Consider the following 18,111-nt stretch of genomic DNA (forward strand, 5'->3'; position numbering starts at 1 on the left):
CGAAAAGACCTAGGAACACTCCCTCCTGCACCACAGCACAAGCAAAAAAATATATATAGTCCGATTTCAAAAAGGACTATTTAAAAACAAAAATGAAAAAAGCTTCATGAAGAAAAAAATAGTAGAAATATTATATAGCACAATTAGGAATGTAAAAAAAGGTTTTACTCACTGATAGATGATGACTCAGGATAGTAAAACTAGAATAAGCTGTGTTTTTAAAAGCCCAAACTAATAAACATTTAGTTACATACTTTAAAATTTCCCAGGGAAAACCATAAGATTCTGCATATAAGTCTTATATATCATGGCCTATACTTTTAAGCTAAACATTACTTGTTCTGTATTATGCCACACATAAAATTTCTGAACCTTGAAATTTTAAATGTTCTCTCTAGAACTTAAAACTTTCATTTCAATTACCTCCTTCTATTAACAGCCCTGTATGGTTTTTCTGCTCTTCAAATAGAAGAGAATTTTATCTTTTTCCACTGTTTCTGAACTTGAGACAAAAATGGTTCCTTGATCTTACAATTTGCCTCATGAATTATATAGAAATCACTTACTTGTCTGGTGTTTGCATGCCTGTCCTAATCTGTATACTGTCATCAACCACATTCCACTAAGATCAGTGAACTACTCTACAAGTATTCCAGATAGTACAACAAATAAGAGGACATCTAAATATTTCTTTGTTAATAATGATAAGCACACTTATAAAAAGCAGTGGTGAGAAATAAAAGTAGCAAACTTTTGATATCTCAGGGGTTTTTTCCTCATATAAAAGATTTTTCATTTAGGGAGTCAAATATACTCATTTCATTTTCTAGTCTCTCTCAACATTGTTCTTACCGGTATCCATTTGCCAGACATACACGGAGCCGTCTGAACATCCCACTACTAGGTAATCGTCAGAAGGCCTCCACTTGATTACTTGAATGGGGAAAAGATGACGGGATGCCAGCATAATGCATTTTTTCTCTCGCAAACTTAGGAGTCCTACTGAGTGGTCACTGGCTACAGAGCAGATGCAGTGCTGCACTCTTGCCTGAAAAGAAAAAGAAATCTTAATTACACTGAGACTAAATTCAGAAGAAAATGGATCTTGTCCTCAATTAAATCAAAATTAATTATACATTCACTGCTGCTGAACACACTAACCACGACATTAGGATGTGTTGACAATTTTCTTTTTTTATATTATACATAAAACGCCTAGTTCAATCATCACAACACTTTGAAAAATACTAAATTAACACTAGACTAAAGAAGAGAAAGATGCCTAGGAAAATCTGCTGTTCAAATTTGAAGATGACCTTACTAAAATAATTGCTATATATGAACAGGCAAAGCTGGAAAAAAACTGACCTGTTATTATGTGTTCCCTTTCCACTGGCTGAACTTCCCTTTGAAAGCAGCTAGAGCTGCTTTCTGCAGTGCTTCTTTCTGTTTGTGACTCTATCATTTAGACCTGTGCTCTTCCCTGCTCCTTTGCTCAAAAACAATACCCTCAAGGTCCCTCTGCCACAATCATTTCTTAAGAGCCACCAATAGTTTGTATTACCTGTAGGTGTGTTTCACAGCTTCTGTCTATAATGCCAGCAGGCACACCACCTCAACTAACATACAAGAGCCCATTAAACATCCTGCTCTGTATTTCCTGCTCATCTCTAGTTTGCGCCCTTCCATTCCTTTTTAGAACAAGATGGAATATAATAGAAATAATCAAAGATGGTAAAGATTTTCACTAGCATCAGAGAACTGAATCCATAACCTAGAAAATTAAAAATTCACGTCTTTATATGTTTGGAAGACAATTTACAAGCAACTTAAAACTTTGTAGTGATTTATTAGATTATGCTTCCGGTTCACACTGAGGTGAAACCATATGAAAACAGCCATCTGAAACTCCTTGTTGTGTATATTGTGGCTATTTACTGAGGATGAGGCCCACGGCACCACATACATATTATCCCTTCTGTGGGATCCAGAGGAGAAACTTCTCAAACGTCACCCAGCTGGGCTTTGCCTAAGCAGATGTTTTTTAGCTAAAGAACGATATCTCTCCCTGATTGGTCCATCTCAATGGGAAATGTTGACAGGTATCAAATCAAAAAGAGTGGGGCGGGGTGGGGGGGCGTGTGTGTGTGACCACATGTGCATGGGAAACACATTAGTTCTTTTTATCCACAGAACTTCTAAGAAACGTTAACATGCTAACATGAATATAATTTCATTTGACCATCATAATCTTTTTTTGTAACATCTTTATTGGCATATAATTGCTTTACAATGGTGTGTTAGTTGCTGCTGTATAACAAAGTGTATCAGCTACATATACATATATCCCCATATCTCCTCCCTCTCGCAACTCCCTCCCACCCTCCCTATCCCACCCTTCTAGGTGGTCACAAAGCACCGAGCTGATCTCCCTGTGCTATGCGGCTGCTTCCCACTAGCTATCTGTTTTACACTTGGTAGTGTATATATGTCGATGCTACTCTCTCACTTCGTCCCAGCTTACCCTTCCCCCTCTCCGTGTCCGCAAGTCCATTCTCTACATCTGCGTCTTTATTCCTGTCTAGGGGCAGGACAGGAATAAAGACCATCATAATCTTATGAGATGTAGTTTTTGAGGAACAGACTTTGGGGAAAGCTGCTACAATGGATTCCTTCAATGTTTTGGATACTAAGAAACTTAGGACTGAATTTTCTATCCATGACAGTGGGGTGTGTGGGCATACATTTCTGAATGTGGACTCTAGGTGGTCTCGTCTACTTTTTCTTTCATTTTCTCTTCACCATGATTTAGTTTTATTTTTATCTAACTGAATAATGTTTATTTTTGTAAACAACCTAAAATCAATTTTTGAATGAAGCAGAGCATTAATTTTAAAAAAGAGAGTCAGATTTAACTATTTACTTTGTTCTTAACTTCAGATGTTTTAATCTTTGGTTCTGTTAGCTTTACTTGTACTTTTTCTTTCATAATGATTTAAAAACTATAATCAGCATAGTAGGTATTTATTAATTTTAAAAGTTAAGAAAACTAAGTTCAGGAAGATCATGTTATAAACTTTTACTAAAACAACATATAGAATTTTCTTAAGCATTTGTTAAGCTTATTTATTTCATGCTCCTTGATAAGCATTCAATGGAAACATAAAACATGATTTCTTTCTTTAAAAAGACATTAAGGACTGAGGCGTAGCTGACTATGGCATGCAAAACTTTGCTTTGTAATTAAGCAATAAGTCAAAATAAAGTGGCAAACTACAAAAATATCATCTAAATATAGGCAATGTTAGAATAAAACATGGCAGAAATATAACATGATGCCTTTATTTTCAGTTATTATACTTCACACCACATAAAATATTTTTGAGTGGGCTTCCCTGGTGGCGCAGTGGTTAAGAATCCGCCTGCCAGGGACTTCCCTGGTAGTGCAGTGGTTAAGAATCTGCCTGCCAATGCAGGGGACACGGGTTCGAGCCCTGGTCCGGGAAGATCCCACATGCCACGGAGCAGCTAAGCCCGTGTGCCACAACTACTGAGCCTGTGCTCTAGAGCCCATGAGCCACAACTACTGAGCCCACGAGCCACAACTACTGAAGCCCGCGCGCCTAGAGCCCGTGCTACGCAACAAGAGAAGCCACCACAGTGAGAAGCCCGCGCACCGCAACCAAGAGTAGCCCCCGCTCGCCACAACTAGAGAAAGCCTGCGTGCAGCAATGAAGACCCAATACAGCCAAAAATAAATTAAAAAAAAAAAAAGAATCCGCCTGCCAATGCAGGGGAAACAGGTTCAAGCCCTGGTCCGGGAAGATCCCACATGCCATGGAGCAACTAAGCCCATGCCACGTGCCACAACTACTGAGGCTGCACTCTAGAGCCTGAGAGCCACAACTACTGAGTCCACGTGCCACAACTACTGAAGCCCACGAGTCACAATTACTGAAGCCCATGCGCCTAGACCCCATGCTCCACAACAAGAGAAGCCACTGCGATGAGAAGCCTGCACACCTCTACAAAGAGTAGCCCCCGCTCGCTGCAACTAGAGAAAGCCCGCGCACAGCAACAAAGACCCAACACAGCCAAAAATAAATAAATAAAATAAATAAATTTTAAAATACATAAATAAATAAAAAAATTTTTATTTATTTATTTATGGCTGTGTTGGGTCTTCGTTTCTGTGCGAGGGCTTTCTCCAGTTGCAGCAAGCGGGGGCCACTCTTCATCGCGATGCGCAGGCCTCTCACTATTGCAGCCTCTCTTGTTGCGGAGCACAGGCTCCAGACGCGCAGGCTCAGTAATTGTGGCTCACGGGCCTAGTCGCTCCACGGCATGTGGGATCCTCCCAGACCAGGGCTCGAACCCGTGTCCCCTGCATTGGCAGGCAGATTCTCAACCACTGCGCCACCAGGGAAGCCCAAATAAAAATATTTTTAAGTTTCACCAGATGTATATTGCTAAGCAAAGATAATGAACAGTTTAATACAATGGAGGCTTTGCATTTCTACAGATAATCATTAATACTGACTTTGTATTTATCAAATATATCCATCATTCAATTTACAAAAAAGGATGATTGCTACATTAATGGTTAATTATTTTCTATTTTCCAACACCAGTCTGCCAAAAAACGCTCATTTTACTTTTCTCATCAGAGAAAATAAATCTAACAGTAATCTTTTTCTCTGTGTATGAGTCACTAAAAAGAATGAGTCCTAAACGGCATTCCTTTTCATCTATTCACATCCTTTAATCAGGCACTGATCTGCCACAGTACTCACACCTGTCACTACTTTTGATTCTGCTACTATGACTCACAAGCTCTCTGAAATCTCTAAAATGAGCTAATCCTTAATTAATGCCGTAGACCTAACTAGCCGACTTGCCAGTCCCCAAGTTGACAATCATTTCATTAATGTTCACATAATTCTCGTCATTCCTTTTCATAGAGAAAACGAGGCATGAGGCAGGGTGAAGTCTGTTTGTTTTTAAAAGGTGATTTTTTACCAATCTTCTTTACTATGTTTGGTGTTTTTCAAATTATGTTCTGCTGGTATATCTCAACATCTGAGGTGACAACAAAACTACCGAGAAGCACTGACCCACGCATTCTCTCTCTGCCAAATATCTTCTACTGCAGTTTATAACCTACCAGAGAGAGGACTGCAGACGTAAGCAAACAAAAAAGGCTTCCCTATTCCCACGAGGCACTTGACCTCCGGCATCAACTCCTCATAAGTTTCACCGTCAGAACTTTCACCCTTGCCATTTATATGCAGGTGGATAATTTTTTAAAATTCAAGAAAATGCAGTCCATCTCATAAAAAGATTTAAAAGCTCTACTTCAAAAAAAAAAAAAAAAAAAAAGCTCTACTTCATGTTATCACTCTTATTAGTAAAAACAAAGAACATACAAAGCTAATATTAAATAATATTATAGGGTGTATTTTAAAAAGTAGATTATGGGATGTAATTTTCTGAAGGAAAAAATGACTGAATTCCAAAAATTCTAGCTTTTCAGTCCCACATGATGCGTTCTCTTCTAACACATATATTTACATCAGTATCTTTTAAAGAATAGCTCTGTTCTTCATTCGTATAGTGCAATAATGATGAAAACTGACAAATGACATGCCTCATCCGCAAAAAAATGTTTGGCCCCAAACAAAAATGTTATACCTTCCATGTAAATGAAAATAAGCATCTGCAGAGTTAAGTCTAGCTTTACTGTAATGAACAACAGTCTGGAAATAGCCAAAATAATCAAGACTGAAAACAAACAAAAAAAATCAATATTACTAAGTCCAAGAAAGCACAGTTATTAGAGGTACTTAACTCACAAGAAAAGATGGTTCTCTGCTTTTTAAATATGGATTTAAATAAATCTAATTTTTCTTCTTTCAAGAAACTGCTAGGCCAACTCGTGTGGAGAAAACTGGCCTAGAGTGGAAACGGCCCAATACAGTAAAACCTCATTAATTTTGATTCCCCTAATTAATTCTGAGTTGATGGTTACCTTCACAGGCTCTCTGAAAACAAATTAATGGTATAAACAAAGCAAATGTCTAGCCTATTTAAATGTAAAAGGGAAAAAGACCATTCTCAAGCACCACTTTGGTATTAATTTTAATTCAAACAATGAACAGAGTAATGATAAATAATTCTCAGCTACCTGTTAAATGAAAGCACTTAAAAGATTTGCTGAAACACAATTAACTTGGTTTCTCCTTATCTGCGCTCAAAAGTATTGAAGAAGCACTTCTTAAAGAATATTAGATAACACCAATCTCTCTTTGATTTAGATGCAGCTTCCTCACAAATGAGCTGAATTAGCATAATTCTTTTATTATTAAATTATTAAATTCTAGACATCTTGGTTACCAAACACTTCCTTCACCTACAATGACTGATTCTATAATTTGATTAATTCCATTCTACTTCGCTTTCTTCCATTTCAACCTGAAAAAGTCACCTAAACATGACTTAACATCGAGGATATTTTTATAAGACATTTAAATTGTGTAATTAGAATAATAATACAAGAACTAAAAAATGTGAACCTCATATCTTTAACTAAATTATCTGAAAAGTATTTATGTTCCAAACTTGTTCAATCACACACTTACTCATTTAAAAAACTCTGTAATGTATTCTCACTACATGTATATTTATACATTGTATATGTACTTTGTGCCAATATATCATGTACATTGTAAAACATGCACAGAATATATACTTTAAAAGGATGACTCAGCTTAAATAAACAAATTTAAGATAAAATGAAATATTTTCTTAAATGTCTTGCTAATGGTAATAACTTTATATTAGCATTAGCCGATACCTCAAAGCACTGTATCTTTAGAAAGTTCATTGTTAACAATAGTAGTGTAAACACATATTTTATATAATCATGAATTTTGTGGCTGCCTTCTTGCCAGATTGATCAAATGATCATTGTTTGAACCTCGTTATGTGGTTAATGAAAAGATATTTCATTTTCATCGCAAAGACTTCCATCACTATTTTCTCTGCCCATTTTGTGATGGTTAGGTTAAAACCTATACGGTACAACCTGCAACTCTCCTAAGCAAACATATTTTCATTGGAAGCACACCTGGTGAGGGCACTGAGGTCGCCCTCCTGGAGGTGGCAGGCCCACTCTTGGCCCAGGTGATATGTGCCCATCTGATGTATGAAGCAAGTGAGGCACCAATGTCCTTCCATCTAGTAAATGTTCATAAGCTCAATTTGTTAAGGTTTAAAAAAAAAGAAGAGCTTTAATATTTTATTCCCATGCCCCAATTAACTGTCTCACAGATTCCACTTTAACACCCACTGCTATCAACTGACTTAAAGAGTGTAACATACATATACCATTAAAAAAATTTATTTTTTGTTATGGAACAGAACTTGTACAGCATGGATTGAGCATCTCTGATCAACTTGGTGAGTACTTTACAGGTGAAAATTATTCAAAATCATGTTCTAAACACTGTATTAGTTCTTCCCTAGAAGGAAAATGCACCAATGCTATCAAAAGGTAATTAAAAGCAGGAGCTAACAAAAAGCAACAGAATACTTAACCATATGTAATATTTACTTTGATTTGGTGAAAAAATTAATTGGGGCAGGGAAAGTGAGGAAGATACCAGATCAAAACAAATATATTCCAAGACCAATTATTATTTTTCAAGTAATTCTTATCCTCAACCAAGGAAGCACTCACTGAATTTGCCAGTAAATAATCCTCACGGTACATTAGTGCTGAGCAGGGGAATGCCACAAGCTATCACAAGATCTGACAGAGTCAGAATGTACCACCTAGGTCATCTAGCCTGACCTTACACATTTTACAAGACTTCATTTTAAACCCTTCCCAGAAACCTCTTATGTAACCTGTTCCTAAGCATCTGCCATGAATTACAGAAACTAGAGACAGCTAGTTTATCCCACACACTAGCTCTCTGGGGAGATGATTTTGCTTTCCAACAGTTCCCAGTGTACATTATATATATATATATATATTTTCTACTTTTGCCATTTGTTTTCTAAACTAAATTATTCTTTTCTTCATATCATTCCAGGAGCAATCTCCTGCTCAAAACAATGTTTCTCTTTGAATATTCTCTAAATCTATGAACACTAACTATTGTCTCTCCTTTTAAATATGCCCATCATTAGACAAGCTATAAATGACCAGCTTCTTTCACTCATAAATCAATCCTACTATTCTCTTAATCATTATTTCTTGACTTCCCAGAACTCCTTCTCTGGAACATAAATATGCAGTTAAGATGCATCATTTATCACTTTTAAATATTCTACCTGAAGGGGAAAAAAGAGCCTACAAATGTTAATGCTGTGTCCACACTTTCACAAAACTAGATAAAAAAAAAATTTTTCAGAAATCCATAGCTCATCCTTCTTTTAAAAAGAAGGGGATGGGGTGGGGTAGACAGCTGTTTCTTTAATAAAATAAGACCATGTGGTCCAACCAAAACACTTACTAACCATCTATTAGGATAGTTATGTTCTACATAAAAATAAGACTTTTAGGGACCAGTTTTAATATCTTCGTCCATTCACTACATACAAAAGATAACAGTGAAGAAATAGCGGGCTAGTCAGGACTCCATCTTTCTTCAACTGCTTCCTTATTAATAAAGCAGCAAATAAATATGAAGAATTTAGTATAAGGTTAAGAAGACATTGCCTATCAAAGAAAATTTTATTTAATAAATGATGTTGAGATAATCCGTTACTTTAGGGAAGAACAGATGATCTTTATCCTTTCCTCACCCCACATGCATAAATAAATTTCAGATAGATTAAAGTATTTGATGTTTGTTTTAATCCAGCCATTGCTTTTTAATCAAATTTCACCAAATTTCTGGGGGTGGGGGCGGGTAAGATCCCAGGATTCAAAAATATGAAAGAAGCTAAATAGGAAAAAGATAAATTAGATTACATAGGAATGTAAATTATCTGTAGGTTAAAAAATCTAAGTAAATAATAAACCAGAAGAAAATTTCAACAACAATAATAGAAAGCACATAAGCTTAATATTTCAATTAAGTTAAGCACTCATACAAGCACTAATATCCCCAACAGAAACAAATGAGCAAAGGACAATCTATGTCTCAAATGAAAAAAAAAAAAAACAAAACTCACTAAAATCCTCATAGAAAAACTTCATTACCTCTAGTAATCAAAGAAATGCAAATTCAAACAATAAAATACTCTTTCCACCTATCAATTTAGCCAAAGACTGTAGAAATTATATAATACGAAACAACCAACGTTTATTGGGTTCTTACTCTGTGCTAGGTATTATTCTAAATACTTGGCAGTAATTCATCATAGTCTCACAACAACCCTTTGAAGTGGATACTATTATTATTTCCATCTTACAGATGTGGAAACTGAGGCATGGAAGTAAATAAAAACATCTTGTGTTGGCAAGGGACAATGAAATAGGCACTGAGGGTAGAAAATAATTAGGTAATCGATCTCAATAGACTTAAAAATGTTAATAACCTATTACCCCAAAATTCTGAGGTTCTAATCCAAAAAATATTCATGGAATCTCTCCAAGGAAATAATCATAAATGAAAACAAGTTTTACAAAGATATTCAATATTATTTACAATAGTTCAAATTGGGAACAATCTACACATCCAAAGGAGGAGAATTGCTAAGTAAATATTATACGCTCACATAATGTAATGTTACATAATTACTAAAAATTACTTTCACGAATAAGAATAACTTGAGAAAGTATTTGTTAAAATATTAAATGAAGATGCAATGTGCATAGATAACTATACAATATAATCACAAGTGCATAGTAAGTGAATTTTACAAGGCTAGAGGAAAAAATATCAAAATGTTAACTGTGGTTCTCTTTTATGTAGAAGGATAACAAGTGACCTTTTACCTTCTTAGCTACCTCTGTTTTCAAAAAATTTTAACTGTGTATATGTTAAATTTATAAAATTGAAGTTAAATCTTACATCATATTCTTAAAAGCAAGTAATGTGTGACAAGTAAAAGAAGGTGAAAGGGGGCTAAAACTAAGAAAATCCAAACCTAAATAATCAAAGATGAAAAACTAAAACATAAATTACCAAAGAATTGAGCCATGCACAGTTCTCTAAAGAAAAATTTGAAATTCAGGAATTGAAAAGAATGGCTTTGTTTTATTCTACAAATTGAAAGATACTACATAAATTAGGCATTTAAAATTAAGTATGCATCAAAATCATATTTACTTATGTAAATCAGTAATAAAAAATATATAGGCAAAGTTGGAGAAATGCAACTATTTTTAAATACACAATTACACCTAGTAGGAGGTGGTATGCTTGGTGGTCAAGTTCAGGCCCTCAGGTTGGACTACTTAGGATCAAATTCCAGCTCTGCCACTTGCTGTGTGACTTGAGCAAGTTATTTAACCTCTCTGAGCCTCATCTCTCTGTACAATGAGGTGAACAGCAATAACTAGGCCTCACAGAATCACTGTGTGAATTAAATGAAATACATGTAAAGAAATCAGCACAGTGACTAATACATCATGCATACAAAAGATGACAGTAGTTAGTATTCTCTTTACCATTATTAGTATTATGTCATTATATACCATAAATTCTATTTTTTATAATGGAGGTGTATCATTTTCTGAGGGAGTTGCCAACATTTAGGTATTCACCAGGAAATACGGAGACATTCATAATTTTTCTATTAGGTTAGTTTCCCCTTTTCAATGTTTTCTTCTCATATTAATAGCTCTGCTTTAATTTAATCTGAATAGTTCCACCTACATGATCATTACCAACACTCACGTATTACCTTAAAATCACATTAATGAAGTTTTTAGCACTTTTAACAATTTGAGTCAATAAAAGCTCTCAATCTGACAACTCAATGACCACCTTCCACTGTTCCCTGAATATTTCCTCACACATCTTTTTCCACTGAATTTACTTGATAATTTTTGACTTCATGCCTTTAAAATATTAAAGTGCTTCCTTTAATTTCAATTACATATTTATGGGTTTTAGAGACTGAGATAGTCAAATCTGCAGACTCTGAAGATGGTCTAAGGTTTTTTTAAGGAACTCAAAAGTGCTACCCTTCCACCCTCTCCCCACAGCAGTCAGCTGTCCCCGGTTATCGTCCCCCCCACACCCAAACCTCGGCTGCACACATTCAGGGACTAACATCTTCCATCACAAAGGGCCTCACTTCTCAGCACGCACTGAATTACGACTCCCAGTGGCTGCTGGTCCCGCACTTCTACTCTTAGCTCCTACTCTGAACTTGAATGGCCCCATCCATCTGAACTAGTAACTCTCAATCTGCCTGCTTGGCTTCAACCTATTTATTCCGCTCATACCAGTATCCTTCCAAGAAATAAACACTGAATTTACAATACCTCCGACATAACTATGGAATATCTTTTTTTCCTTTCTCATGGAAACAAAGGGGTTGATACTGTCCCCATTTTTCTAACTGGAGATTTTCTAACTGAAAGAGTCTGTGTATCTCTTTCCTAGAGATAAATTACTAGAATATATATGCTAAAAATACCTCTTTGTTTACAAAGGATGCTGGCTTGCTTTTTAAGTCTATATCAAAGAACACAAGAGAAACCTAACCCCCACTATTATACACCCGGCTCCTGAAGGCACCTGGAAAATGGTCGGCACTCAGATATATGTTGCATCTAATTGAACAGTCACCTTAAAAAGTCATTCATTTTTTGCTAACAATTTCTGCCATCTTAAAATAAATTTTAACTCATTTTAAAATTGCTTTATGATTAAGTTACTGAAGAAAAATTGTCTTTGCTCTGTGCCATACTAATTCTCTTCAACCACTGAGTCATTTTAATCAACCACTTCATTTACAATGCTTAGCACCAAATCATTTCTGACTATTACTAAAAATAAATTTCATACCCAATGTAATCTTCTTTGCTACCAAGAATATGACTAAATATCTAAAGAAACCTCTCCAAACAGAGGAATATCTAAGTTTCTGCGGAGGGGGCAGGGATAGATTAGGGGTTTGGGATTAACATATACACACTATTATATATAAAATAAACAACAAGGACCTACTCTATAGCACAGGGAGCTCTACTCAATATCTTGTAATAACCTATAATGGAAAAGAATCTGAAAAGAATATATACATACATATATATGTATGTATGTGTGTTGTGTATATATATATACATATATATATATTAAAAAAACTGGGGACTTCCCTGGTGGTGCAGTGGTTAAGAATTCGCCTGCCAAAGCAGGAGACACAGCCTCGAGCCATAGTCCGGGAAGATCCCCCATGCCGCGGAGCAACTTAGCCCGTGCGCCGCAGCTACTGAGCCTGCGCTCTAGAGCCCGTGAGCCACAACTAAGGAAGCCCGTGCACCTAGAGCCCGTGCTCCGCAACAAGAGAAACCACCACAATGAGAAGCCCGTGCACCGCAACGAAGAGTAGCCCCTGCTCACCGCAACTAGAGAAAGCCCGCAGGCAGCAACGAAGACCCAATGCAGCCAAACAAATAAATAAATTTATTAAAAAAAAAAAAAAAAAAGCTGAGTCACTTTGCTATACACCTGAAACTAATACAACATTGTAAATCAACTATACTTCAATAAACTAACCTCATATGGCAAAAAAAAAAGTAATAAATAAATGAATTTCTAAAATGTTTGACACAATATTAGCACAGCCAGAATAGGGATGCAATCTGTCTCATTACTGTTGAAGGGGTCCTCACTGACAGTCTCTTGGTATATTATTGATTCTCTTAGCTTCCTACACGAGAGACAGGGTGTACTATGATATTTGAATATATAGACACTATCCATAACAGGAAAAATTAATTTTTTATCTTGAATAAAATATGACAGTAGTAAAACTTTGGAAAACATGCAGCAATCAGAATGGATAACCAACACAGCCTTGGTATATTAAAGCATTCATGTTTTCAAAATGAGAATGAGTGCTATACGCTTATACATACTCTTCATACAGCTACTTATAAGTCTAGAAAATTACCTACACTTGAAAGATTATAAACAGGATGATGAAGAATTATGAAGGTAAATAGGTGGTACAAACCTATTCCTAAGCTTCTGAAGGACAACTTGGTAATATGTATTCAAAAGACCTTAAAAATTAATATGCCCTTTTATAAAACAATTTCACATTTAAGAATTTATCCTAAGAATCATTCCAGATGTGCAAAATTAGTTAGTTATCTTAATTCTCAACCCCCACTGTTGATAAGAGAAAAAAAAATTAGAAAGTAAAATTCTGAAATTTCTGATAAAATTAAATAAATGACAGACTATCATTAAAAATGTTGGAATACACTTAGTGACATAGAAAGATGATCAGACCATCTTTAGAAAATATCTGTATTTTCCATAACAATGTGTTATGGAATTTTTTTAAATAAAAATTAATTTCAAAAAACATGATGCTGAATATATAAAACATATGAAAGTAGTCTCAAAATCTAAGAGAATTAAGTGTAATGGGAAAAAAGAATATTACAGAACATTATGTACATTGTGATATATTTTAGAAAAAGGTTAGTTCTGCTTTCTGCTTTTGCTTCCTTTACATCACCAAAGTTTACTCTGGTTTCAGAGACTATGCCATAATTCTAGACATTGCTTTTTAAATGTAACATCCAATTAAACTGGTAACACAAGTCCAAATTCAAAAAGGTAAGATAAGAGCTAATTCAGGCAGAAGCTTTAGGTACTTTTTCAGAAAGAAAGGACAATATATTAAAAAGAAAACCTAATTTGTTAATTGTTCTTACCGGCAGCTAACATCACGCACTAGCAAACATATAGTCACATATACCATACATATTATCATATCTGCCGCTAAGAGGTAGGGATTTAACATTGTCAAGTGAAGGAACAAACAGGTTAGGTGCCTGATATTCCCATTTTCACAAACCCATGCTGCCCCCTTCTGGAAAATTTTGGAGACATGTGACAATACAAGTTTAATAAGATATAATGAAAAGTAATCATTTTTAACTAATCTGTTAGAGAACTTAGCCTATATGTTCACACTGAGAAACATATATATTTTATATGCTTCAAAATTTATTTTGAAACATTTTCGAAAAATTCTGTTCTGAATAAAGTTCTAGCAGTAGCAAAAAGCTGTGATAACCTAATCATCCATGCCAATGGGAGAAGGAAGTAATATTAGAGATATATTTACTAAAAGTAAATAAAACACAACACTTTAAAAAGTCACATTTTTTGTTCCCTTCAATACTCATTCCTGTCACTCTCAAAAGCAAACAGAATCTGAATTTACTATTTATCTTTCCAATTCAATTTTAATAATTTTACTACCAGCAGCCTTAAAAATATCTGCCCTCCCTTTCAGCTGCTCTCTTCCTCAGACTCCGCAGGCATTGGGCACACTCTTTTGGCCTCCCCTAGCCTAGAGTTCAGATTTTGGAAATTCACTCAAGCCTACCTCTGACAGCTATTCAAATCTGGAAATCATTCTATCTCTAACCTCTCAGTGTTGCTTAAATGTCTCAGTTATTAGAATAAGATTAAACTAAAATGCTATAGTTCTGAAGTATTAAAACATAGTATAGGGATTTCCCTGGTGACACAGTGGTTAAGACTCCACACTCCCAATGCAGGGGGCCTGGGTTCAATCCCTGGTCAGGGAACTAGATCCCACACACATGCCGCAACTAAGAGTTTGCATGCCAACTAAGGAGCCCGCGAGCCGCAACTAAGGAGGCCGAGAGCCACAACTAAGGAGCCCGCCTGCCGCAACTAAGGCCCAGCGCAACCAAACAAATAAATAAATATTTTTAAAAATAGTATAAGATATAGAGAACAAACTAGTGGTTACCAGTGGGCAGGGGGAGGGTGGGGCAATATAGGAGTGAGGGAGTGGAAGGTACAAACTATCGGGTGTAAGATAGGCTTAAGCATATATTATACAAAAGGGGAATATAGCCAATATTTTGTAGTGACTGTAAATGGAAAGTAACCTTTAAAAACTGTATAAAAATTTAAAAATTTTTAATAAACAGTATACAAAGTCTCTGTAGGATTATAAAATATTGCACTCAGGATGAAGGGAATGATATAGCTGGAGAACAAGAGGGAAAAAGAGACTTGCTTTTTATTGATAACCTTTAATACTTTTTGCATTTTATATACCTATTTATAAAATATTTTAAGACACTACAGTAAATAATATTCCAAGTGCAGATGAAAACTGAAAACAGTAAGGCACTTAAAATTTTAACAAGCCTGTTTTTAAAAAGAATTTTCTAAAAAGTCTTCTATATGAGTATTTGAAGTGGCAGTCTTATTTAATAATAATATGAAGGTTCCATTTTAAATTTGAATCCTATTAAAACTGCCTAAGAACCATCACATCTGAATAGCAATATATAAGATCAAAACCACTCATTTAAAAGCAATAAGCACAACTTGGAATGACAAACAAAAACGGCACAGAACTTTCTTTTATATTTATATTTATAGTATATATTTTGTATTATGTTATATAATATTCAAATACTATTTTAGTAGATAGTTTCACTTCTGTTTCCTTTCATATATATTTCATATATATATATACAGTACACATACCTTTCATACCTATATACATTATATGTATATATTTCTTTCATATGTATGGATAGTACATTTTGTTTTCTTAAGAAATCGAACCACAAAAAAAAAAAAGCCACCTCAAACTTAATTTTTTCCTTTACATTCCATAATCTTAAGGAGAAAGAAATAGAAACAGCACATAACCTAATAATAGAGATCTCAACACTTCAAGTTCTACCACCCCTCATGAAGTCAATATACAGTTAGTCAAATCTCACAGGATTTTTTGAGAGTTTACCAAAGTTCTTTGTTTCTCTGAGTACCTATGATATGCCCCTGCCCTTATCCACCAAAGCATTTTGTTAGGATCTCTCCTTTACCATTTATAGTCAGCCTTGTAACAGACTTACTTAAATACTTGCCTGACTCTCCTCCTAAAATATAAGTTTATATTTCTTGGAACACTGAAATGCATCACTTGGCAGATAGTAATACTGCCCAAAAAAACTTGTAGAATTTTTGTCAATAACCCTTTGGCACTATACAATCCTGAATTACTTCAATATTTCCTATCTCAAAGGATATCTTCAGGAAACTTTTAAATTTTCTTAGTGTATTTTAATTCTTTAAAATAATCTGTATCATATGAAAGTTAAATCTCAGTTAACTAGACTATTCAGGGAATCAAACTCAATTTCAAAGCACTTTGCCTAAATGGAGTTTTACTATTTGGGAAAAAATAAATAAATAAAATTCCTCTAAAAAATGAAAAACAAAAACCTTCAATGTACAATAAACATAAAATCTATTCAATGTAGGTACTCTACATAACACTATAGGAAATGTTTATCATCTATGAACATGTCAAAAATTTTAAATAATTAAAACTCCCATTAATAAAGGAATAGAGAAATAGTGTATTAAAAATAAAGTATAGGGCTTCCCTGGTGGCGCAGTGGTTGAGAATCTGCCTGCCAATGCAGGGGACACGGGTTTGAGTCCTGGTCTGGGAAGATCCCACATGCCGCAGAGCAGCTGGGCCCGTGAGCCACAACTACTGAGCCTGCGCGTCTGGAGCCTGTGCTCCCCAACAGAAGAGGCCGCGATAGTGAGAGGCCCGCACACCGCGATGAAGAGTGGTCCCCGCTTGCCGCAACTGGAGAAAGCCCTCGCACAGAAACAAAGACCCAACACAGCCATAAATAAATAAATAAATAAATAAAAATTAAAAAAAAAAAAAATAAAGTATATAGAACCACTGAGTCTGGCACTAAAGTAATACTAATCTATAGCAAGAATTTGGAAAGATTTCGGGTAAAAAGATGCTAAAAGAGTACAAAAATGAAGGAGTGGGGAAAGAAAGGATGACAAAGAAACACCTGGACAGTAGACAAGTAAGATGTGCATGTGTGTGGAGTTGTGGAAGGGCGTATAGTCTGTCCTCAAAGCTCATCTCCAGCCGCAGCATCTTTTCCACCCAGCAGGCAGGATTTCATTTTTTGTTCACTGTCTACCAAAGCCAGGAGACAATGATTTTGCTCAGTACTTTTTCTTAACAACTTCCTATATTTTGGTAAACATGAAATGACCACAAATTAAGAAAGAAAAAATCATCATAATTGTACATTCTTAATTACAATTAAAGTCATTTTTAAAATGCAACCAACATTTCTCTGTTTTAGAACATCTTTTCCTGGGGCAAAAAAAAAATTGCAAGAAATCAAAACTCAACTTCTTTCCCAATCTACCTAAGATAAAAACCAAAACCCTATTCTAATCAAAAAAGCAGATGACAAACTTTTCAGTATTTATCTTTAATCATTACAGTTGGTAAATATTTATAATCTTCCAACTACCAGATCACTTTAAAATAAAAATTTTTTTTGCTAAAAGAAAATGACATTGGATCAATATATGAGGACAATTCAAGTATTAAAATCCACATATGATGTTGTTAACTCTAATCTCAGCAAAATAGTCATCTGCTAAACATTTAGCAAATATCAAATTCTTAGCTTTTTATTAATCAGTTAGAGGCTCTTTGATTTTCAAACATATTAGCTGCTGGACCTCAAACTACCAGCTAAATGAACAGCTTAATAACTAGGCAGGCATTATTTACTTGTCAAATTATCACAAAGCTAAAAGCAAATTTGTCTTAATCAGTACGTTTGAAAGTTAATTAAAAACAAGAAAATTCTACTGTTAAGCCTATAATAAGTAAATTATTTTCCAAGTACCAAACTTCCTTGTCTGTGTCTCTCTTCTTCGTATTTCCCAGGCAACTAGCACCTCTGGCAGGCACCTAGTCTAGTAAGGAGACCATTCTCTATTTAGTTGCATATATGTCTATTAGGTAGCTTTTACTCACTACAGATTATTTCTAAATGCAGTTGATCAAAAAAATTTTATTATATTAAATACCCACTTGAAATTTTTTAAAAAGAAAACAGAAAATGCTCTCATA

The 18,111-nt window shown here is 35.0% G+C and overlaps 1 protein-coding gene across 6 annotated transcripts in view; it reads right to left on the reverse strand.

The window, feature by feature from the left end:
• The window catches only part of WDR7 (WD repeat domain 7), a 354,441-nt gene that overhangs the window by 287,205 nt on the left and 49,125 nt on the right, over nucleotides 1-18,111 (reverse strand). For all 6 annotated transcript variants that reach the window (XM_082353717.1, XM_082353718.1, XM_082353719.1 and 3 more), the window contains one exon: nucleotides 853-1,048. In XM_082353717.1, coding sequence (XP_082209843.1) covers nucleotides 853-1,048 — 196 coding nt within the window. The remainder of the gene's footprint in view (nucleotides 1-852; nucleotides 1,049-18,111) is intronic.

Source organism: Balaenoptera borealis (assembly GCF_965194805.1).
Source record: "Balaenoptera borealis genome assembly, chromosome: 14".
Taxonomy (NCBI): domain Eukaryota; kingdom Metazoa; phylum Chordata; class Mammalia; order Artiodactyla; family Balaenopteridae; genus Balaenoptera; species Balaenoptera borealis.